The sequence below is a fragment of the Topomyia yanbarensis genome, chromosome 3, assembly GCF_030247195.1.
Source record: "Topomyia yanbarensis strain Yona2022 chromosome 3, ASM3024719v1, whole genome shotgun sequence".
Classification (NCBI taxonomy): Eukaryota; Metazoa; Arthropoda; class Insecta; order Diptera; family Culicidae; genus Topomyia; species Topomyia yanbarensis.
In genome coordinates this window covers 212,790,232-212,815,363 of record NC_080672.1, presented here as the reverse complement: position 1 = coordinate 212,815,363, position 25,132 = coordinate 212,790,232, and the positions used below count along the sequence as shown (strand labels likewise).

Below are 25,132 nucleotides of genomic sequence, written 5' to 3'. Positions count from 1 at the left end.
CTATTGAGCGGCGTTGAAAGCATCTTCGCACCGTCCGGCGTCTAGACATATCCGATTCAGCCAGGTCAATAGCACTCAGACAATTCCAGGAATTAAGAGCAGCAGTACGAATGATTAAGTCATCGAAATATAAGTCATGGGAAGATTTTCTGACTAAGAATTCGTCGAGTAGTACGACGACCAAACTGTAGCTACATTGAATACTGATAACTGACAGGTAAGCACAGTAGTACTCAAGGGAACGGATTACTTCACTGACGTAGAAGAAGTAGCGGAAGAACTAGCAAAACACTACAGTGAAAGATTGGCAACTTCCTTTTAAGCGAAGGCACAAGCCAAATAGCAGCGCGCAAATGAGTCGCCCGACAACGGAGATGTGTATAATGGGGTGTACCCCATATGGCATAATGGACGTTTGGCATAATGGGTTTGGCATAATGCTTATTGAGAGGTAGGGACATTTGGTATAATGGACGTTTGGCATAATGAACATTTGGCATAATACCTATTGGGGGTTAAGGGACATTTGGCATAACGGACGCTTGGCATAATGGACATTTGGCATAATACCTATTGGGGGGTAAAGGGACATTTGGCATAATGGACATTTGGCATAATACTTATTGGGGAGCAGGGCTTGGATTGTGAAGCTTCAAATGAACGAATATAGCGATTTCCCCCTTGCACGAGAGCACTCATTCTCATGCGTAAATGAGAACCTATGCCTGACGCAAACAGCTAAACGTGAGAAAGCTGAGTACTTGAATGAACTTACCCTCCCGGCGAGAGGAAACCCATGCCTTCCCCAAAACAGATGCATGACGAAATAAACATTCTCAAAACTGAAAAGTTGCGTCTCTCTTGCATCGAATCTGCGCTGTCCGATGACACTCTTCATGAATACACTTGCACGTTGAACTGGTATACGACGAATGCTTCATTATCGTTAGTTTATAATGAGAATGAGGCATACTGCTTCACGCCTTACTACACGGGATGAAGCAAACATTTTTTTACCACTTTGACTGGTGAAAATACGGGAATGAAAAGCGTTCGTCTTATCATTTATCATTTACGTACAAGAGCAGAATTTTGGCGCATCCGGGCGATACACGAAGCGGTAGAAGCATTGGACCTTCGGCATTGGTGGCATTACCCGCGCATAGACAAACCGTTTACGAACTCAGATGCCACATTTACACCTGCCTCCCCGCTGAGTGCAAAGGCCATCGTGCGCTCGCCATCACGCTTTCGATCCGAAATCTTGCATAGGGCATTTGTAGAAAATTTAATGAATAAAGGAACCTGGTGCCGGTGCCATTAAGAACGTGGGGGTGGTTGAGTCCCTCTCGATTTCTCAGAAAATGGTAAGATTTTTTGACTGTCGTAGATATTCGTGGAAGCGCTATTCTGAAACATTAATTATTACATTCTACAGTTTTTTAGTAAGGAGATACGTGTTTCATTTTTTTTGCTATGCTCAAAACAAAAATAAATGGCAAAATCGTGATTAAAGTAGCAAATAAAAGTGAAAAATTTACAAGTGTTATGGAAAGCTCAAGGTTCCTATTTTATGAAATGATTTTTATTTTGGGTGAAAACGCAGATATTTTCAAAACGCTTACCACTTTTATGCTAAATGAGCGTACGAAGGTTCAACGGCTCGCATCGGCGCACTCGATTGCACGCCACAGCAAAGATAATGCACAATGCCCAAATCGGCAGCAACTTTTTAACACATTCTTTTTGCTTCTTAAGGAGTTTCTCCAATAAAGATATATAAGTCAACATGATTCCATTACAAAAAAAAATTAAAAATGATGGTCTGAATTGCCTCCTAGGGAGGTCCGAATTAATCCTACATCGTAAAAGGATGGAAAAACGTACAGTTTTGCAAATCGTCGCCTAGCGCTGCCTTGGAGTGGTACAAATCAATTTTTATGGCTCCGAAATGTAGCTGAGGTTTCAAACTAACAGTTAGAACCTTTGACCGATAAACACATCTATCCACCTAAAAGGACGATTTGATTAGGTAAGTCCGAATAGCCCCGGGTTCCCCTACGGCTCGGCGAGATTTTTTTCATATAATGAGTTTATATTATTTAGAGAAAATATGTAATGCGTTATATGAATTACCAAATCAATGAAAACCCAATTTTATCAAACCCCAATTTGCTCCCGACTTTGTCAGCCTAATGAAAAGGCGTTTGATGGACTTTAGCAGCCGAACCAAGTCAAATCCGAGTAAATCCTTTCGAGCACTTTTTTTATCATAAATATACAAAATATGTAAAAACAAAAACATTTTTTTAAAATTTTGCGCAGGGAAACTCCCTTTAGGAAATTCCTACTAAATAATAAGAAAGGATAATGAGACCATGTTTAGGGACTAAAGAAAAAATATTTTAACAGCTTTGGGCTATTAAAAAGAAAGAAAAAAATATGTACCGATTTTGTCAATTTCCTTATAACGTACACCAGGGGGCTGATAAAAACGAGTCACTGTAAACATTCATTGTGTAACATAATCTGTTCTAGCATTTGAACCAGATGCACAGAAAAAATATGTAAAATATAACTAAAATTATGCTTTATATCCACGAAAAAACAAATTCATAGGATTCTTTTCAAAATTTTTTTATTTAAATGATTTTAAATTTGAATAAATGAATTATTTTGTACGTTGAGAGAGTTCGTGAATACAAAGAGCTTGAGAATCTAGAAAGGTTTTAATGACTATACGATTCAATCCTAGATAGTTGAATTGTCGATTGAAATTACACTGTCAGATAAATGGTAAACAAACGTTAGAGATGGCGAGTCTTTGTACCATAGGGATTCAGCTTTCTAGATTTGGTGGGCGGAGAGATTGAGTTATGTTAGAGAAGTTTCAGTTTTGATTTGTTTTCCAAAAGTTGCGAAGCTAATCTATAAAGATTCTTGGTAGTAAAGCCAAAAGTAAATAGTTTGACATACATTTTAGTCTTCATGGAACATGCATCAATCGGTTTTTTGTTAAATTTGGGAAAATCTAACTCAATTTTTAAAATCTGGCATGATGAAAGGTTTGTCATTTTAAGCATAAGCATAAGAGATCACCCGTAGTTGCTACTCCGTTATTGGCCAGAACCAAATTTGGTTGCAAAATGTTCATTGGAACAACATGCTTGGGAATAACATGATGAGGCATATTGTACAATCTATATTGATCCCTGCATGCTGATCAATACCGACGCCGGCCACGTCCTTAATGAAGGTTTGTCATTTTGTCTAGAAATTGCAAACAAGGGGCCATACACTAATTACGTAAGGGAATATGGGGGGAGGGGGAGTTTCAAAATATCTTACGAATTCTTATCTAAGGGGGAGGGAGGGTTTGTCCTTTCTTACGTAATATCATAAAACAAGTATGAAAAATGAAATCAATAAGAAAAATATTATTTTCATAAGAAAAGGGTACTATTTCTTATTTCTGCCATGAACATGTATATTACACAAAACGAGCATATATTGTACTTCATGGTCAAGGAAGGGCGGACCTCTAATTAAAGTATTTTCCGGCAGGATATGATTCCTAAATTAGTTATGGAATTTTGTTTTGTGAGGAGCAACTTAATTGTCGATGGTGTTGGAGCAGTTACAACAATTTCTTGACCCTTGATGATATATTATTCTTTTCAGGAACTGGAGTCACAATATGCCTTACAAGTTAGGAAGTGTTGATACCGTGTTACTAGGCCAACATCCTTTTTTCAAATTTTCGCTTCCGCAAGGTATCCGGAAAATGTACTGTCATGCGATTGTCAAAGATCTTGTAGACAGAACATTTCCAGAGTGTGAACTGCATTTGACTTCAAGAAAATTCGTAGATGGCTATGTCGGAGCTACGCGTACGATAAGCGTCACAGTTGGAACTCAGAATTAATTCTTACCAGAAAAGGTTTTACATCACAAGGAACTATTTCCAAATATAGCGAAAAAGACCATGTGGACCAAATCGGAGTTTCTGAATATCTCCCAGCAGTTATTCTGAAATTTCTACTTAGCAAAATTAAGATGCTAATAAAATGGCATCCCTGAGTGCAACCGGAACGGAAACAATCAAATCTCCAGCAGAGTGCTTTGATTTATTATCTCAAATAGTTTTGTTGCGAACTTTATAACTGGTATACGCTTCCCTTTTTTGTCCCATCTGAAACACGTTTAGAACTGTGTTTCCAATATACAAAGAGTATTGAGCCCATACAATTAAATTCGTTGAATTGGGGAAAACAACTTCGAGTAAAGTAACGAGGTAAGGACAAGTTCTGGAGCTGTTCAGTTCTAGATTCATAATTTTGACTAAAAATTCTAAAACTAAAACTTACTCTTCACAGTAGCAGTTTGAGAGGGTGTTCTTTTCAGTTTAAAATTCATGCCACGTCATGTCTTACTGGACTCAAAAAAGAATTACCAAATTCATCCAGCCTGAGTATCTGTGCTTCTCTATGTATGTATTTGAAAATACAGTCCCAAGGGCATTTTCAGGAGTGTTTCAGTTCTAGATTCATAATCTTGACAAATTGAAAATTTTAAAACTAGAACTTTCTTCTCCCAGCAGCAGTTTTTGCAGGTGTTCTAGTTAGTTTGAAATTCGTGTCTCGCTATGTCCTAAGCGTTCCAGTAGGATTCAAATTTGTTTTTCCTCAGTCCATCGGGTCTACGTATCTGTGCTTAATACTCTGTATGTACTTAAAACACAATTTAAACGTGTTTTAAAATCAACAACAAATAGAACGGCGTCGCACAGCAGTTTTTAAATTTTAAAACAAAGCTGTTCGAAATTATAAAACAAAGCGCTCTTCTGGGGATGTGATTGTTTCAGTTTCAGTTCTACAATGAAACTCGTAACTAATTTAAAACGCTGCTGAACATGCTCTACACCCCTAGAAAAAATCATGTAAATATGCGTCTCCTGATTCTGACATATACGAGCATCAAAAATGACTCACTATTAAGTTTGATTTTAATTTTACACGACGTTGAATCTCGTAAATCACGTAATTTTACTCCACATATAGCGTTTGTTCTGAATGGCAGTAAATGTAATTTTATGTCATTGTGAATGTAATGTATATGTTTAATGTAAAATTAAACGGAGCACGGTTATATTTCGTGAGTTACGGTTTGTTAAATTCTGTCTTGCTTGCTATTACGTCAACGATAAAATTCATATTTTTTTGGTGTGTAAGTTCATTGTTTCAGTTTCAAACTGGATCCAGTTTAATTCTAAAATTGTCAAAGTTTCAGTTTTGCACTGTAATAACACTGAAAGGTGTCGGACCATTAGGCCGAAAGCCGTTAGGCCGAATGCTGCAAGACCGAACGCCTTTAGGCTGAATGGTTTATTAAGCCGAATGTCATTAGGCCGAATAGGTCATTTGGCCGAATGCCATTCGAGGATCCGCCGGACGAGGTAGCCGTCGACCCGCCGTCGGAAGCGGCGGCCTCTCGCAAGCAAACCTGTGATCCACTCGTTTGCCCGGATTACTCAAACATAGTTGTCGGACAGCACTTGACATGAAGCGATGTGGCGTAGTCACATTAGGGGTCGCTGTTGTTTATTTATTCCATTACAGCGGCAAATATGCAATGAGAAATGTGTCGTAAATATTCCAAACATTATTATTAGTTAAAAAAATCGTAAAAAGATCTTTAAAAATCACCTTTCATGGAATGTTTCCAGTTCGGTATAATGACCCAATTCGGCCTAATGAATAGTTCGGCCAAATGGCTTTGGGGCCATTCATAAATTACGTAGCTAGATCGTTACGTAACATGTTTCCACCGAAGAAAAAAAATTTTTTTGGAAATTTGTTGCATCATGTGGGAAGGGGGATGGAGAAATTTGTGACAATTTGTTACATGGGGGGAGTCATTTCTGGGCAATTTTTGCATTACGTAATTTATGAATGGTACCTTTCGGCCTAGTGACCACTTCAGCCTAATGACATTCGGCCGAACGACTTTCGGCCTACCGGCTTTCGGCCTAATGATCCAGCACCCACTGAAATTTATTAAATAATTTTGGTTATTAATCGAACAAGATATATCTAAAGATTGCATACCAAAGCTTATTAGTTAAAGTGGAAAATTCGGGGTTTGATAGATTAAAATACATTGGCGAATTGCACGCTCTTGAAAAAAAGTTACATTTTTAATATAACCGTCAACCGTCCGATTGGTTCAATAGATATTGCTCCGTTATAATGTACACCATGAAACAATTTTGTTTTTAAAACGCTCTCGGAGATCCACGGCCACTTACTCAATTTGAAATAGTTTGCAATGAAAATTAATGAACATATTGCATAAATATTGCGTTAAAATATGTAAATTGACTGAACATCCTAGCACTATGAATCGTCAGAAAAAGCATACTTTAAGTCCTATCTCATTCCTCCCCCTACTACAACTATAACAATTGAGACTTCATTTGTAATCAGCGACCTAAAATTACCCGATATTACCCAAGTAAAGTTATACATACAGGTTCAAAATCAGGGATAAAATCTCTTGCGAAATGTACCCCTTGCGAATAACAATCTGATGGATGTTTTCTGCTAGACCATCGCAATCTCATGAAAATGGGAGAGAACTGAGCTGTATAGTAGGTCTCTCTTATCGGCAAAAAAATTCTCTGAATGATGTTGCTTCACGGCTCAATAGCGCCTGCGAAGCATTGCACAGCAGATGGCTTCAAAGAAATATATATTCATCATATATACACATTCACGAAGGTGAAAAATAGCCGAGTACAGACTACACACGATGGGTGGTTTTGAGAGCAGTGGTAAGCATGCATACACTCGTGAGTGTTTGAGAGAATGAACTATGCCTGCTTCTATTCAGTGCTTCGATTTCCAAGCCCTGTTGGGGAGTGAATCCAAAATTATCATAATCAACTTTCGTCATATATATGATGATTTATTTTGTTATCAACAGAATTTTTATTTCATGTTACATGCATCACGCAATCTGTAAGTAGTTAGATGGATCGCAAAAAATGATTAGAGATAGGCACATTTGAACATATTTTTAATAGGTTAAAAGGATCCTTTGAATTACGTGATGTAAATTTAGCAAGGGGAATTTCCGTAATTCGATAACTTGAATAATGAATATCATGTAAACTGTACAGTAATACAAAAGAATACAGAAGTATAATTACGTTCTTTGCAAAGAAGGGCGAATCACTATACTTTTCATATACTATTTATTTATTAATATGCACATAAATGTATATATATCGCGCACGAAAGGTTCCTCCACACGCTTCGCACGTGTAGAAACTGAGCAAAGAGTGTGGCGTAGGTTTCGATTGAAAAAATCATAACGCCGAAAATAATCAAATGTTCATTTCAAAATGTTAATGGCGTTAAGAAAAATGTTTTGAGAGAACTTCCAACTTTTCAATATTTTACATTAAATAAGCAGTATGATTATTTTTAATAAACTTCATTCGAAAACTGAGAAAAGTACACATGTCATGTTTTCAACAATTTTTAATATCTACTTCAGTTATTGCAGTATTGGCGATTGAATAAAAAAATTAAAGCAGATTACTACTATTTTTTTTTTTGTAAAACATTTATTGTCCTGATTGTTACAAACTAGTTACATGTCCCATAAAACTTATAATTAGCTATGTTCTTTTCGTTTGCTGGAATACTTGTCATGTACAATAACATTGTAGAGAATGCTTGGAGAATATGCTGGCGAGTATGTCTGGATTGATTTTGGAGAACCGGGTATATCCAGTCCTCCTGATGAAGTTGTGAAAGCCGTCGATCTAGAGCCAGGAAGGCGCTACGTTGAAATGTCCATATGGTCCTGTTTTCGCTGCATTGGAATATGTGATGCTCGATGGTGTCTGTCTGGCCGGGGCACTGGCTGCAGTTGGAGTCCGCTCTCCTGTTCATTCTATGTAGAAGCTCGTTGGTTAATATTTTACGATGCGCCACCGAAAACCACACTGATCGTTGGCGTGAGCTTAATTGCTTCGAGTGTATGTTTTTGAAAATTTTCCTCCAATCGCGTTGTGGATTTTCCCTGATTATTTTGGGCTCTTTCAGCTGTTTCAAAAAGTAGTTGTATATTACACTAGAAGAAGGTGCCCTAGCTATTTCGTCCGTTAGGAATGCTGTCTCTTTGACCACCGTACGGATGTGCTCATATTTTCTTGGAATGCATGAGAGATTTGGAGGGTTTGCGTTGTGCTCTAGAAACCCCCACAAAAAGGGTAGATCTGAACCGATTTTCATCATGCGATTTGTTAATAGGGCCTTGGATTTAATAGGCGGCGAGTGTAGGTTTAATCCTCCTAGACGTTTAGGTAGAATTAATGTTTCGAAAGCAATTCGGGTTAAATTCTTCCCATACCACAGAAACGAGCCGATTCGCGAAATAAATTTCCCGCCGTATTTGTTTGGTAGAGGGATCACTGATGCTGTGTACCATATTTTTGACGTAATGAACGTGTTCAATAAAGTTATTTTCTGTATGATATTAAGATTTCGCGAGTTGTTCATCCACATACCTGTTTGAACGCCTCGTAGAACCGCATTCCAGTTTTGCTCAACAGTGCTTGAGAAATCTTCGGCAAAATGGATTCCGAAGATTTTCACCGATGACTGCATTTGTAACCACTCGCTACGTGGTGTCAAGTTCAAAGTGCCGATCTTTAGGGCGTTAGTTTTCTGCGTGTTGAGTATTGCTCCAGAAACAGTTGTGAAATCGGCAAAGATATTTCGAATTGCAAGTAGCTGAGTTTCACTTCCGACGAACATAGATATGTCATCCGCATATGCGTTAAGTACCGCATGAGGAAAATGTCTTCGCAGTTTATCGAGCAAGGGTTGTATATATATAACAAACAAGATCATTGAAATGGGATCACCTTGACGCACTGACCTTTGAATTTTGATTTCGCTTCCTAGCTTCCCATTGATCAGAACTTTGGAGAAGCTGTTGTTCATGCAGAACATTAAGAGATTTATCAATTCCTGGTTGAAGTTCATTTTTTCCATCGTTCTTGCAAGGAAGCTGTACTCCACTCTATCGAAGGCATGGTCGAAGTCGAAAGCTACTAACATTTCGTTTTCGCGCTGTTGTTTAAGTTCGCAGATGCGGTCCAGTATTCGGGCGGTAGCTTCAAAGATATTTCGCTTACCATTGCAGCATTTTTGGTTTTTGGATAGCACCAGTGGAAGCAGGGGACTCATTCTATTTTTTAATATCCTAGCGAATATTTTATAGTCGGTGTTTAATAGTGAGATCGGTCTGTACGATTTTATACTGTTATCACTTTTCTTCTTTTTTACTAGCACAATAACGCCATCAAAGAATTCCTTGGGAGCTTGGGATGACATAGCTTCATTTATGATGAATGTGAACTCCCGCTGGATCACATGCCATGATTTCAAAAAAAATTCCTTCGGTAGACCATCCACGCCCGGCGATTTACGTGAGCTGCTTGCTTTTATTGCTTGTAATATCTCATTTGGTGAAATTTCATTCAGTATGCGATCGTTGTCTTGATTCTCGTTTGGGATGCGTTTTGCTGGATCGAAGGTGTCGTTTACTGTGGTGTTTGTTGAGGAGTACAGGTTCGCAAAATAGTCCTGCACGCTCTGATGTATTTCATTTGGATCCCTTATTATGGTAGCTTCATTTTGTAGCGTTTTGATCGAAGTTTCAGCTCGTCGGGTCTTTTTATTTGCTACGTGGAATATTGATGTGCTTTCTCCGCCGATGTATGCTTCGTTCCAACACCGCGTTTGCTGCGCATAGTTCCGTTGAAGAAGCAGCATTTTTCCCTTTATGTGGTTAATACTTCGTAGCTGTCGGGGATCGCCATAGTAGCGATCGTAGGATGAGCGAAGCAGAGCGTAATACAGTTCCATTGTGTCACAGAAGGAACGTCTTTTTATCGAAGCTTTCCATTTTAGGAAGGAAATAAGTTTTGGTTTGACAAATTTGATCCACCATTCAATCCATGTACGGAAATTCCTTCGGTTCCTTGTCCAATACACCCATTTGACTTGAAGTTCGTTGATAACTGTTGGATCATTCACTAAATTTGGATGCATACGCCATACACCCCGACCAGGTGGATTCCCAAGTGTGGGAAGCACAGTGCGGATAATGTATGCTTTATGATCCGAGAAAGCCGTTGCTGCAAAATGTGCTGTTCTTATCCACCCGCGTATATTTGGAGTGAGAAGAATTCGGTCTATCCTGGAGGCAGAGTCAGATCTAATAAATGAAAATTCTACATGTTGTCGATGTATAAGCTCCCAGCTGTCGTCAACTCCTGAGGCAGACATGAACCTTTTAAGCATTGGACTGTGTGCATTAGAACCGGTGGCGTCTTTTTGATTCACTACAGAGTTGAAATCACCCCCAATAATTGCAGTGTGTGTCGCATTGTAGAAGTAGTATGGTAGCACATTGTTATAGAAATTCTCCCGAGCGTTTCTATTTTGCGTTCCTGACGGTGCATAAACGTTGATGAATGTAACGTCATTTATCCGTGCGCTAATAATTCTTGAGTCCATGCTTCTATCAATGTTAGTGAGGGGGAAAAAGCTTCGTGCTGCAATCGCTGTTCCTCTTCTATGCTCGTCTACATTGTACTCAATGCTGAAACCTGGTATGTTGAGGCTTGTCGTTGCCACCTCTTGCAGGAAGATAATATCTAGTTCAGCAGACCGGATGAAGGAATTCAGGGCATCGAGTTTTGTCCCGTTTGTCACTGCGTTCATGTTGATTGTAGCAATCTTGTAGCTCATCATATCAGCCATTTCCACCGTATAGAAGGCAGTTCGTTGACATGTTTGCTCGACCAGCTAAAAGTCGTCGCGATGTTGGCAGGAACACGAAGACCAGCGAAACACCTTATGGAGGTGGCAGTAGTAGCGAAAGCTGAGAATGGTGAAATCTTGCTGAGGGTGGCAGTATCATATGTTGCTTCGGCGGGACATATACTGCCCAAAATGCTTACCGAGAAAGCTGAAATCGATGCTGGCATACTCGTTCTATGCAAAATTCCATCACAGCAGGTAGACTCTTGCAGATTGATCAAATGATTGCTCCAAAAGTACGGACAGCTGATGGGCGCCGTTGCAGTGGCGACGTACACTGAGACGGAAAGGAGCAGTGAAGCAAAAGGCGCTGCTTGCACCTTCAGTTTGTTGCTGCAGTGGTGACACGAGTAGCTAATCAAAATTTGCCTGGCGACGAGCACTAGCGTAATCATTTGAGTGTTGTACAAACTGGACGGATGGTTGACGAGTGCAAATGCAGCAACGCAATACTGCATTTATTTATGTTTCGCCGACACGACGAATGGCAGCAATCAGCAGGGTGAGCTGGGAACGGCGAAAACTTGCTGAAGGTGGTAGTATCTAAATTTGCTTCGGCGGGACATATACTGTTCAAAATGCTTACCGAGGAAGCTGAAATCACTGCTGGCATAATCGTTTTATGTGAAGTTCCATCACAGCAGTCGGACAATTCCAGAGACATCGATTGATTGCCCCGACAGGATGGACAGCTGATGGGTGTTGTTGCGGTGGCGATATAAGCTGGGAGCGATAGAAGCAGGAAAGCAAACACATCCAGTTCGTTGCTGCAGTGTTGAGGCGAGTAGCTATTCAAAATTTGTCTGACGACGGGCGCCTGCTTAATCATATCAATGTTGCACAAACTGGGCCGATGGCTGACGAGTATAAATGCTGCAATGCAATATTGCATTTCGCATTTGTTTATATTTTGATGACTCGACGAATAGCGGCAGGGCTCAGCGGCGTCGGGGGGAGCTAGAAACGTTGAAAACGGGGCAGCCAGACGCTCTGCTTGCAGATTCGTTTTGTTGCTACGGTGATGAGACGGATAGTTTGTCAATTCTCCTTCTAGAGGGTAATTGCGAACTACATTGGCGACAGGAGCAGGTAAGAAGATAATACTTTTTTTCTTGCAGTGACGGGCCCAACTATAGGTAACACTGGCGGAAGGATCTTGCAGCGGCGTATTATTGTTGTATTGACGAGAACGGTGCTCGCCGGGTACATCAGCAGCGGCACAAACTGATGAAGATAAAATTTTGCTGAGAGCGGTAGTATCGAGATTTGCTACGGCTGAACATATACTGTTGAAGGTGCTTACCGGAGAAGAAAAAGTTTTCACATTCGTTTTTTTTTCGTTGCTATGATAGGGCTGGTTTAGGTTTGCTTCCCTACTTATTGTTTGTGGCGTGAAGTTGAACGAGTGAGATGTGGCTCTAGTCTTGTGTCAGGCCGGGACGGTCTTTTTTCGTTGTTTCTTTTATTTTCAAGAGGTGATGCCGGTCTTTTTGTGTTCACTGTGCTGGTTTTGTTTTTCTCTGCAATTAAATCGTTGCTTTCGTCTGCGAAGCCGGCAAAGGGGCTCGTAACGTTTACGATTTGGTGATCATTCGTGGTTTTGGAATTACTAATAGTCTCTTGTTGTTGCTGATCACTGTTCTCTGGTGCTGGTTCGGCTACCATTACGGTATCACTTCCAGCCAGCGATACGTTTGACCCGTGGTGAGGCATACCCTTTTTTAACCCTGCGGAGCTGGCGCTATTTGGCTGACGAAAATTCTGCTGCGGAGATGACCGACTGTCGCCGTTTTTCACGATTTCGGCTAGTGTCAGACGACCGCTAACGCTCGGTTTCAATGATTTTGCAAACTCAGAGCACTTTTGTGCATAGTGAACTCTACGGTTGCAATGTTTGCATGTAGCAACTTGACCTTTGTAGGTTATGAGAGTCATAGTCGTGTCCACCATTACATATGACGGTATCGGTTTTACGAGCTTCATGCGCATGATCCTCACTCCATTTGGGACACCGGGAAAGAAATCTTTCCAGATTTCATCACGGATTGAGAGGATTTCACCGTACTCACGCATCCGATATGCTAGCTGTCTGTTAGTTGTGCTCGGGCGGAGGTCATGAACTCTAACCTCAATAGATCCATCTTCCATTGACAGTGGAATGCTGTAGGATTTTCCGTCGTGTTCTAGCTGGTGTTTCATGTTGTGTTCTTGTACTATGTCCTGTGCTGTTTGAGCGGAATCGGTGCCCACAAAGACACGCCCGTTGGTGACTTGCAAGTGCTGTAGCTTGGTCGCTTCGATAGCGAGATTTTTGGTTATGAATTCCGCGATCGCGGGTAGGTTCAGTTTAGTCGGTACAACTTTAAAGTTGATGACAAATGTTTTGTCAATCGATGATGCCATTATGGCAGTTGCTAGTTCCGAATATCGGAGTATTAAATTGTATTAATATGCCGGACTAAGTCCGCGAACTTCGTTGTAGAAAAACCACTATTGTCGTTAAAAACGCGTGTGCTCACGACAACAGTTTGCTGTCAACTATTATTTGAAAGAAAAAAAATTCGTGTCAAATATTTTAGATAGCCAAAACGAAAAAAATGGGGTGGTAAATTTTATGTGGAATTCCCCATATATAATGTAATGTGGGTGCATCACAATTCTGTGCATAATAGTAATTAAATATTATATGAAAAGCATAGCGATACAGCCTTCTTTACAAATAACACAATTATACATCTGTATTCTGCTGTAGTACTGTACATGTTACTCTTTATTCAAATTATCAAATAAACGGAAGTCTTACTTGCTGAATTTACACCGCATTTTCCAAAGGACCCTTTTAACCCATTAAGAATAATGTGTGTAAATGTGCCTATATTTGGTTGTTTTTTGCGATGATCCATCTAAATACTTATAGATTGCGTAATTCATACAACATGGAAAATATTTTTTTCAGTTGATTCCAAATTACGAAATAAAACATCGTATATATGACAAAAGTTGATTAGGATAATTTTGGATTCACTCCCCAATAAGTATTATGCCAAATATCCATTATACCAAATGTCCCTTTACCCCCCAATCGATATTATGCCAAATGTCCATTATGTCAAACGTCCGTTATGCCAAATGTCCTTTAACTCCCAATAGGTATTATGCCAAATGTCCATTATGCCAAACGTCCATTATGCAAAATGTCCCTACTTCTCAATAAGCATTATGCCAAACGTCCGTGATGCCAAACGTCTTTATGCCAAACCCGTTATGCCAAAGGTCCATTATGCCATATGGGGTACACTCTGTATAATGCGTAATTAACTAAAAATATATGCATGACACCTGTCACCATTAACTTTTATTCATATAGTTCTTTTTGTGTTTAACTAGTAGACAAAATATGCAATATCCTAATATAATAGTATTATTTGGTTGTACGTCATTTCCCGGAATGTACCATTTCCCGAAAAAGCATTTCCCAGAATGTATCATTTCCCGGAAAACCGTTTCCCGGAAAACCATTTCGCGGAATACCATTTCCCGGAAAATATAAAAACCTCGTACCTCACCGACCAAACTTATTTTTAGAAGACTTGTTATGTAGCTAACTGTATTCTAGGAGATTTTACCTACTTTAGAACATGAAAAGTTTTTTTGAAAATATTTTTAAATTTTTAATCTTGAGTGGTTATTGTGTTTATCACTAAAAGATAGCGACAAGATTGCGAAACTGTCATTTTAAAGATTTAACCCATTCGATTCCGCGTTGTTAGAAAAATTAATTTATATTGATCATTATATGAACAGCTTATAAACGACTTTTGGTTTTGAACCAAAAATAAACTTGGGGGGATTTAAAAAATCGAGTGGGGAATAAAAAGCACTCCTTTGGGTGGAATATCAATAGACTAAATAAGTACTAAAATAATAACAAATACTTTCCAATTTTCCCACCGCCGGAAATGAAGAGGTGAATAAATTCAGTACCGTCTAATTCCTGACCAACAGGCTCTATATTTTGCCTGATATTTGTTCCAAATTTTGTGGATTCAGTTAAAAAGGTATATTTTCAATCCTTTTACTGTTTTGAATCGATTCCGTCGCTTGGTAATGGTGAAAAGCATAATACAGCACTGTAGATTCACAGCATATTCAAAATTATTTTCTCCAGTGACGTGCGAAGGATTTTAGTTTCTTTCTAAATAAATGATGTCTGTATCGATTTTGTTGGCTATTTTCGGCAAATTTAAGACTAAGAGAAACGAAAGCAATAAAATTAAAAGACGTAAATGATGGGGTGTTGATTTTAATGACATTTTCAGCGTTTCGCGTAAAATTAAAGTAGCGAAAAAAATCCTATGTAAGCCGCTTGCTATCGTTCTATGGAATTGGATAAAAGTTTTAGTTTTTGGCAGTAGATCAAACATCACAGGAGATAGATTTCGGGCCCGAATTAAAATTAAACGTGCTGGCCGGAAAATGCTGAACAAATTATATGAAACTAGGATTACGAATCCCATCTTTTGGGATCTTGATTAATCTCTTTATTACGTATAGAAAAATATCTGAAATATGCTTATGCCGTACTCTAGAATGGTGTAAATCCTTAACGTTCAGTTTAGAACGCCTCGAAATGCGACCACCATCTTTGAAATTGAAAAGGCTGTTTTCCATGTCGTTGGAAACATTTTTATGATAACCAATTAGTAGTACTCTAAAACTGCCCTGAATACATTAATTGATTTTCATTAAGATTAAGTAAAAGATAACGAAAACATATAAACATTTTCTAAAATTTAGGTATAAATATTTCTAGAACCTTTGAAATTTTACAGATTGTAAATGTATCTGTCTGAGATGCTGCCTTCTTATAAATATGCATTCTTCTTTGGAATTATTAGTAGAATGTTATTGTAATCTAAATGAAGTTTACAGTTACAGTTTTTTTAGAGCACCAGTGCATTGAAAACGCCTTCAGTTATTTTAAATTTCACTTCATATAAAAAATTTCTATGTGATTTAGCCTTTTTTGGAATAAGACCAAATCAATGGAAATAAATTTGGAATTTCATTGATTCAAATACAATAAATACAATGGAATTGATTTGCCTTCTTTAAAATTTTCGAAGTATATTTTTGGAATGTTATTAATTTTAAATGAAATTACGACCTTCTTTGATTTCGCCTTCTTTTTAGCATAAGCTGTTTTCTAGACCTTCGATTGATTGATAATGATTTCAAATAAAATTATATATGCATGAGAATTGTTTTTTTATTATCACTAACACGATCAGCGAGCAACGACAAGCTGTGAAGGGAAACAAACAAATATTTGGTAAGAAACATAGTTCTAAATCCAAATGTTCTCAAAGAATTTCAGACTTTAATAGTATAACAAATTACCAAGAAAAAGTACGTTCCGGGAAATGGTATTCCGGGAAATGGTACATTCCGGAAAGTGGTATTCCGGGAAATGGTAGATTCCGGGAAACGATATTCCGGGAAATGGCACATTCCGGGAAATGGTACATTCCGGGAAATGGTTTTCCAGGAAATAGCATTCCGGGAAATAGTATTCCGTGAAACGACATACAATCGTATTCCTTACATAGAATTTGAATCATGACTCAACTCGACTGAATTGCTCATATCAACACTATCACTAACACTAGTATTATGAATAGGAATTACTTCACTGCTTGTTTCTCCTGCTGCATTGCTAACTGTAATTGCAGTCGGCGAGTTGATGTGTGGTACTGTTACATTCGATGGAGAATTTACTTTTGATCCTAGAAATAACAGAGAAGAAAAATGAAAGATGTATGTTGCTGCAAAATTCGAAAACGTCTATTTGGATACTGCCAAGTTGATAGATACGAAATCATCTAAATATAATAAAACACAGCAAAAAAGCAACAATGGCCAAAGAGTCAAAATCTCCCAAATGTGTCGCGAATTCCGGGCATATTCCACAATTAAAGTCACATCTATTCTTCGGTGATGACCGAACCGATTTTCTCAGACCATGTCTCAAATGAAAGGCACAATATGCAGCCACCCCCAAAGAGGGGGCTCTTTGGCTCTTACACCTCTCTCCTTCATCACCTCCCCCGCCCCCTTGGACCACCCTCACACCCGCATTCCATCTAAATACTTATAGATTGCGTAATTCATACAACATGGAAAATATTTTTTTCAGTTGATTCCAAATTACGAAATAAAACATCGTATATATGACAAAAGTTGATTAGGATAATTTTGGATTCACTCCCCAATAAGTATTATGCCAAATATCCATTATACCAAATGTCCCTTTACCCCCCAATCGATATTATGCCAAATGTCCATTATGCCAAACGTCCGTTATGCCAAATGTCCTTTAACTCCCAATAGGTATTATGCCAAATGTCCATTATGCCAAACGTCCATTATGCAAAATGTCCCTACTTCTCAATAAGCATTATGCCAAACGTCCGTGATGCCAAACGTCTTTATGCCAAACCCGTTATGCCAAAGGTCCATTATGCCATATGGGGTACACTCTGTATAATGCGTAATTAACTAAAAATATATGCATGACACCTGTCACCATTAACTTTTATTCATATAGTTCTTTTTGTGTTTAACTAGTAGACAAAATATGCAATATCCTAATATAATAGTATTATTTGGTTGTACGTCATTTCCCGGAATGTACCATTTCCCGAAAAAGCATTTCCCAGAATGTATCATTTCCCGGAAAACCATTTCCCGGAAAACCATTTCGCGGAATACCATTTCCCGGAAAATATAAAAACCTCGTACCTCACCGACCAAACTTATTTTTAGAAGACTTGTTATGTAGCTAACTGTATTCTAGGAGATTTTACCTACTTTAGAACATGAAAAGTTTTTTTGAAAATATTTTTAAATTTTTAATCTTGAGTGGTTATTGTGTTTATCACTAAAAGATAGCGACAAGATTGCGAAACTGTCATTTTAAAGATTTAACCCATTCGATTCCGCGTTGTTAGAAAAATTAATTTATATTGATCATTATATGAACAGCTTATAAACGACTTTTGGTTTTGAACCAAAAATAAACTTGGGGGGATTTAAAAAATCGAGTGGGGAATAAAAAGCACTCCTTTGGGTGGAATATCAATAGACTAAATAAGTACTAAAATAATAACAAATACTTTCCAATTTTCCCACCGCCGGAAATGAAGAGGTGAATAAATTCAGTACCGTCTAATTCCTGACCAACAGGCTCTATATTTTGCCTGATATTTGTTCCAAATTTTGTGGATTCAGTTAAAAAGGTATATTTTCAATCCTTTTACTGTTTTGAATCGATTCCGTCGCTTGGTAATGGTGAAAAGCATAATACAGCACTGTAGATTCACAGCATATTCAAAATTATTTTCTCCAGTGACGTGCGAAGGATTTTAGTTTCTTTCTAAATAAATGATGTCTGTATCGATTTTGTTGGCTATTTTCGGCAAATTTAAGACTAAGAGAAACGAAAGCAATAAAATTAAAAGACGTAAATGATGGGGTGTTGATTTTAATGACATTTTCAGCGTTTCGCGTAAAATTAAAGTAGCGAAAAAAATCCTATGTAAGCCGCTTGCTATCGTTCTATGGAATTGGATAAAAGTTTTAGTTTTTGGCAGTAGATCAAACATCACAGGAGATAGATTTCGGGCCCGAATTAAAATTAAACGTGCTGGCCGGAAAATGCTGAACAAATTATATGAAACTAGGATTACGAATCCCATCTTTTGGGATCTTGATTAATCTCTTTATTACGTATAGAAAAATATCTGAAATATGCTTATGCCGTACTCTAGAATGGTGTAAATCCTTAACGTTCAGTTTAGAACGCCTCGAAATGCGACCACCATCTTTGAAATTGAAAAGGCTGTTTTCCATGTCGTTGGAAACATTTTTATGATAACCAATTAGTAGTACTCTAAAACTGCCCTGAATACATTAATTGATTTTCATTAAGATTAAGTAAAAGATAACGAAAACATATAAACATTTTCTAAAATTTAGGTATAAATATTTCTAGAACCTTTGAAATTTTACAGATTGTAAATGTATCTGTCTGAGATGCTGCCTTCTTATAAATATGCATTCTTCTTTGGAATTATTAGTAGAATGTTATTGTAATCTAAATGAAGTTTACAGTTACAGTTTTTTTAGAGCACCAGTGCATTGAAAACGCCTTCAGTTATTTTAAATTTCACTTCATATAAAAAATTTCTATGTGATTTAGCCTTTTTTGGAATAAGACCAAATCAATGGAAATAAATTTGGAATTTCATTGATTCAAATACAATAAATACAATGGAATTGATTTGCCTTCTTTAAAATTTTCGAAGTATATTTTTGGAATGTTATTAATTTTAAATGAAATTACGACCTTCTTTGATTTCGCCTTCTTTTTAGCATAAGCTGTTTTCTAGACCTTCGATTGATTGATAATGATTTCAAATAAAATTATATATGCATGAGAATTGTTTTTTTATTATCACTAACACGATCAGCGAGCAACGACAAGCTGTGAAGGGAAACAAACAAATATTTGGTAAGAAACATAGTTCCAAATCCAAATGTTCTCAAAGAATTTCAGACTTTAATAGTATAACAAATTACCAAGAAAAAGTACGTTCCGGGAAATGGTATTCCGGGAAATGGTACATTCCGGAAAGTGGTATTCCGGGAAATGGTAGATTCCGGGAAACGATATTCCGGGAAATGGCACATTCCGGGAAATGGTACATTCCGGGAAATGGTTTTCCAGGAAATAGCATTCCGGGAAATAGTATTCCGTGAAACGACATACAATCGTATTCCTTACATAGAATTTGAATCATGACTCAACTCGACTGCATTGCTCATATCAACACTATCACTAACACTAGTATTATGAATAGGAATTACTTCACTGCTTGTTTCTCCTGCTGCATTGCTAACTGTAATTGCAGTCGGCGAGTTGATGTGTGGTACTGTTACATTCGATGGAGAATTTACTTTTGATCCTAGAAATAACAGAGAAGAAAAATGAAAGATGTATGTTGCTGCAAAATTCGAAAACGTCTATTTGGATACTGCCAAGTTGATAGATACGAAATCATCTAAATATAATAAAACACAGCAAAAAAGCAACAATGGCCAAAGAGTCAAAATCTCCCAAATGTGTCGCGAATTCCGGGCATATTCCACAATTAAAGTCACATCTATTCTTCGGTGATGACCGAACCGATTTTCTCAGACCATGTCTCAAATGAAAGGCACAATATGCAGCCACCCCCAAAGAGGGGGCTCTTTGGCTCTTACACCTCTCTCCTTCATCACCTCCCCCGCCCCCTTGGACCACCCTCACACCCGCATTCCATCCCGTGTACCGAAATAAAATTAAAGATTTTTGACGCATCCTCCATTCTCGCTCTGCTAACCCTCCCTATTCCCTTTCCAAATCTATTCCCACAGCATTTCAAAATATGATCGCATAAAAATAACATTAATCAACAACTTTTTGTTTTAGGCACTACCTCACCAAGAAAATAGCAAATAAAGCGAATAAAAATCTGGCAACATTTTATTGTTGCATCACTTGCGACACAAGTTGCATGCTATACGTTATGCGACTAACTTGCCTATTGTCTGAATACGGAGTGCCATTGGAATATTATTCATTCCCGTTTTGCGACCAACACTAAGATTCGGTAAACTGCATGTTTCAAGCAGTTTTACATCATATCGTATTACTCGTCAATTATTTTGAGGGGGCATGGTCTGTATTTGAATTTTGAACGGCCGCTAACATAATTAGAAAATAGAACTAGAAGGTGGTAATCAAATTGAGCTGGGTGTGTTTCTTGTTTGCGATTGATAAAACACAGAATAAGGTTCTGATAATTTGATGGTTAGCGTATCTGATGGTAATTGATCAACTTCCCAATCTTCGAAATAGTTCTTCATAATTGAACCTTCACCTTTGCTAAAGCAATTATGACGCAATTGAAAACCAATTACTTCATCATCACTCATTCATCCGTATTAGTGCAGATACGGGATTTTGAGTATTTGTGTACCTAGCCACGCTGCGTAGTAGGGGAATACCTCTGGACCCACAGGTAAGCGGCGGCCCCACCTTGGTAGTGGTGCGCTGTGTTCAACCCGTGCGTGTGACAGAGGGAGACAGCGTGAATCTGCAACTCTTCGAAGGACAGGTAAATTTTAATATAATTTGTGTTAGTATTTAATTAACTTACTGTGTATGGTAGGCGAGATGGAGGATAGTGAGATGGAATCCTCCATTTCAAAAGAGCAAAATTCTTCTGACCCCTTCCCTCAATTCCCCCTAAAATAAAATTATACCCTCAAGGGTCTTCTGGACCTTGGCAAGTTTTCTTCAGGCGGAAAGGAAAGCCATTAAACCTTGTGCAAATTGCACGGGATCTAACCAGGGTTGCCAAAATTAAATCTGTATTTTTATCCTAAAAAATCTTTTCATCTGTATTTACTCTTCGAAAAATCTGTGTCGGTATCTGTAACGAATCAGTTGACTTATTTAACATTTTGGTGGATTATCTATCGTAGATATTAATTCCTGTGATTTAAATGAGTCAAGCAAGGACCTTTTCGCCATAAAAACACTACAAATCGTTCTGATATTTTGCATCCAGAAACTTGAACTTTACCGATGGGCACAATGGAAAAATAATTTTCATCTTCATTTAATGACTTTTGTTGATATATAATGTTACATACATTAAGTCGACCAATGTAGCTGTCGAATTTTCGGACAAAAAATTGAGAATTAACAAAGTCACAGAGCATTACAATTAACGTTTCCGGAAGTAGACTTCAGCCAGGCGTTTGCTGGGTGCTAACCTGAGTGTATTACAAACTTTTACCTTTCAGAATGAGCGACCACTCTCAAAAGTGAAGATTATTTAATTAGGCTATGCACGCGGACGAAGTCGACATAAATAATGACTTTTACTGTGAGCCGGGTTTACCAACACTGCCATTAAACTGTGAAGCAATGTTTGTCAACACGGCTGACAGTAAAAGTCATTTTTAAGTCGACTTTGTCAGCGTGTGCAGCCTATTTAGAGGGCTAAGCTGAGAGAGACACAGAGGAAGTATTAGTGAAACTAAGAAAATATTTCTAAAATAGGTTTGGTAACATCACTTCTCAAAAATCTGTATATCTGTACATACATGCAAAAATCTGTATATCTGCACATACCGATTCTTGGTCTGAAAATGGCTGAAAAATCTGTATAAATACAGATTATTCTGTGTTTTTGGTAACCCTGCCCTGATCTGACTTCACGATTTTCTGCTGTAACAGAGATCGTGAAAGTAAATAAAGATATATATATATATATATATATATATATATATATATATATATATATATATATATATATATATATATATATATATATATATATATATATATATATATATATATATATATATATATATATATATATATATATATATATATATATATATATATATATATATATATATATATATATATATATATATATATATATATATATATATATATATATATATATATATATATATATATAAAGAAGCGATAGACATGTCTTTGCCTTTAATGTTCGTTTGGACAGCTATAGCCTCAATGCCCGCAAACAAGGGGATGTTAATTCTATAGAAAGAATAGCACTTTTTAATTCCTAGAAGCACTCCTCCATACGGGGTGTCTCGGTCTTGGCGAATAATGTTGAAATCATTCAAGTTGAAATTAATGTTTGAGGTAAGCCATGTTTCACATAAAACAAAAGCTACGCATTTCAAATTATACAGCAAAATTTTTAAGGAATCAATTTTAGGTATGATACTTCTGCAATTCCACTGTAAAACAGTGATGGAATCTTTCACTGAAGGAGGTGAATTGTCCACCGAAAGATACAATCGCTGCAAGGATGGGCCATTGAGCAATCAGCTGCTCTAAAAATGTTCTAATTGTTGGGAGGAACGCTAAAAGTATACTTTTTAGTGGTTCAAAAATATTGAATGCTTTGGAAATCCAATCAACAATTGAGGTTGAGGCTCGGAGGAAGTTGAAGTTTTATTATTTCCAGTAATGGTGTTCTGTTTGGATTGTACATTATCAAAACCGGGAGGCTTCGGTATTGCATCGGAATTCTTTAGCTTTGGCCGCAATTCATTTATTGGAGGAGCAATTTTAAGGCCCTTGCTTGGTAGTTTGGGAAAAGAGGATTGTTTTCTTTTCCTGGATCCTCTAGGTAAAACAAATGATGTACCTTCGGACGCTTCGTCAGAGTCAGACTCTGTCGGCAATAGAATAGCGTATCGGTTCTCTGAGACCGTGGGTTCAGGAGTAGCATTTTTCAGTATTTCTGCATAAGAGCGCTTAGACCTCTCCTTCAAGGGTCGTTTAATTTTATCCTCCCGCAATTTATATATGGGACATGCAAGGAGCTCGTGTGAATTTTCTCCGCAATGTAAACATTTTTCTAAGTTTTTATTGCATCCTCTTAATGAGGCCCCCCACATTTGCCACACCGTATCTTATTGGAACAGTAAGTGGCTATGTGGCCAAGCTGTTTACAATTGAGGCAATTCATCACACAAGGGATGAAAAGGCGAACGGGGAGACGAATTTTATTAATAAGAACATGGCTAGGCAAAGCAGACCCAGCGAAAGTTACACGAAATGAATATGATGGTCGGTAAACTTTTTTCTCTTCTCCAAGTGATACTGAGTACAATTGCTTATAATCGAGTATTTTTACTTTATTAAGCAGGGTGTTCTTGAAACAACCAACACCATGCTTAAGTATATCCTCGGCAGTGAGGTTGGGTTCGGAGATGACTCCATCGCATTCTATATCGCGCGAAAGTATATAAACTTTATATTCACGCGTGAAGAATTCGCAGGCTACTATCTCGTTAGCTTGTCTAATGTTATCAATGCTAACTCGAAGTTTGTCTTTATTTACTTTCACGATCTCTGTTACAGCAGAAAATCGTGAAGTCAGATCAGGGTTACCAAAAACACAGAATAATCTGTATTTATACAGATTTTTCAGCCATTTTCAGACCAAGAATCGGTATGTGCAGATATACAGATTTTTGCATGTATGTACAGATATACAGATTTTTGAGAAGTGATGTTACCAAACCTATTTTAGAAATATTTTCTTAGTTTCACTAATACTTCCTCTGTGTCTCTCTCAGCTTAGCCCTCTAAATAGGCTGCACACGCTGACAAAGTCGACTTAAAAATGACTTTTACTGTCAGCCGTGTTGACAAACATTGCTTCACAGTTTAATGGCAGTGTTGGTAAACCCGGCTCACAGTAAAAGTCATTATTTATGTCGACTTCGTCCGCGTGCATAGCCTAATTAAATAATCTTCACTTTTGAGAGTGGTCGCTCATTCTGAAAGGTAAAGGTTTGTAATACACTCAGGTTAGCACCCAGCAAACGCCTGGCTGAAGTCTACTTCCGGAAACGTTAATTGTAATGCTCTGTGACTTTGTTAATTCTCAATTTTTTGTCCGAAAATTCGACAGCTACATTGGTCGACTTAATGTATGTAACATTATATATCAACAAAAGTCATTAAATGAAGATGAAAATTATTTTTCCATTGTGCCCATCGGTAAAGTTCAAGTTTCTGGATGCAAAATATCAGAACGATTTGTAGTGTTTTTATGGCGAAAAGGTCCTTGCTTGACTCATTTAAATCACAGGAATTAATATCTACGATAGATAATCCACCAAAATGTTAAATAAGTCAACTGATTCGTTACAGATACCGACACAGATTTTTCGAAGAGTAAATACAGATGAAAAGATTTTTTAGGATAAAAATACAGATTTAATTTTGGCAACCCTGGTTAGATCCCGTGCAATTTGCACAAGGTTTAATGGCTTTCCTTTCCGCCTGAAGAAAACTTGCCAAGGTCCAGAAGACCCTTGAGGGTATAATTTTATTTTAGGGGGAATTGAGGGAAGGGGATCAGAAGAATTTTGCTCTTGTGAAATGGAGGATTCCATCTCACTATCCTCCATCTCGCCTACCATACACAGTAAGTTAATTAAATACTAACACAAATTATATTAAAATCTACCGGTCCTTCGAAGAGTTGCAGATTCACGCTGTCTCCCTCTGTCACACGCACGGGTTGAACACAGCGCAACCACCACTACCAAGATGGAGC

The 25,132-nt window shown here is 37.7% G+C and overlaps 1 protein-coding gene across 4 annotated transcripts in view; it reads right to left on the bottom strand.

Annotated features, from left to right (window-relative positions):
• Positions 1-14,233: 14,233 nt before the first annotated feature.
• LOC131693122 (uncharacterized) overlaps positions 14,234-25,132 on the bottom strand; it is a 1,060,243-nt gene continuing 1,049,344 nt past the window's right edge. For 3 of the 4 annotated variants that reach the window (XM_058980688.1, XM_058980689.1, XM_058980692.1), the window contains one exon: positions 17,478-19,930. In XM_058980688.1, coding sequence (XP_058836671.1) covers positions 19,746-19,930 — 185 coding nt within the window. In that variant the 3' untranslated portion in view covers positions 17,478-19,745. Of the gene's footprint in view, positions 16,691-17,477; positions 19,931-25,132 lie in introns of those variants that run through there. The other variant, XM_058980690.1, reaches the window with a different exon arrangement.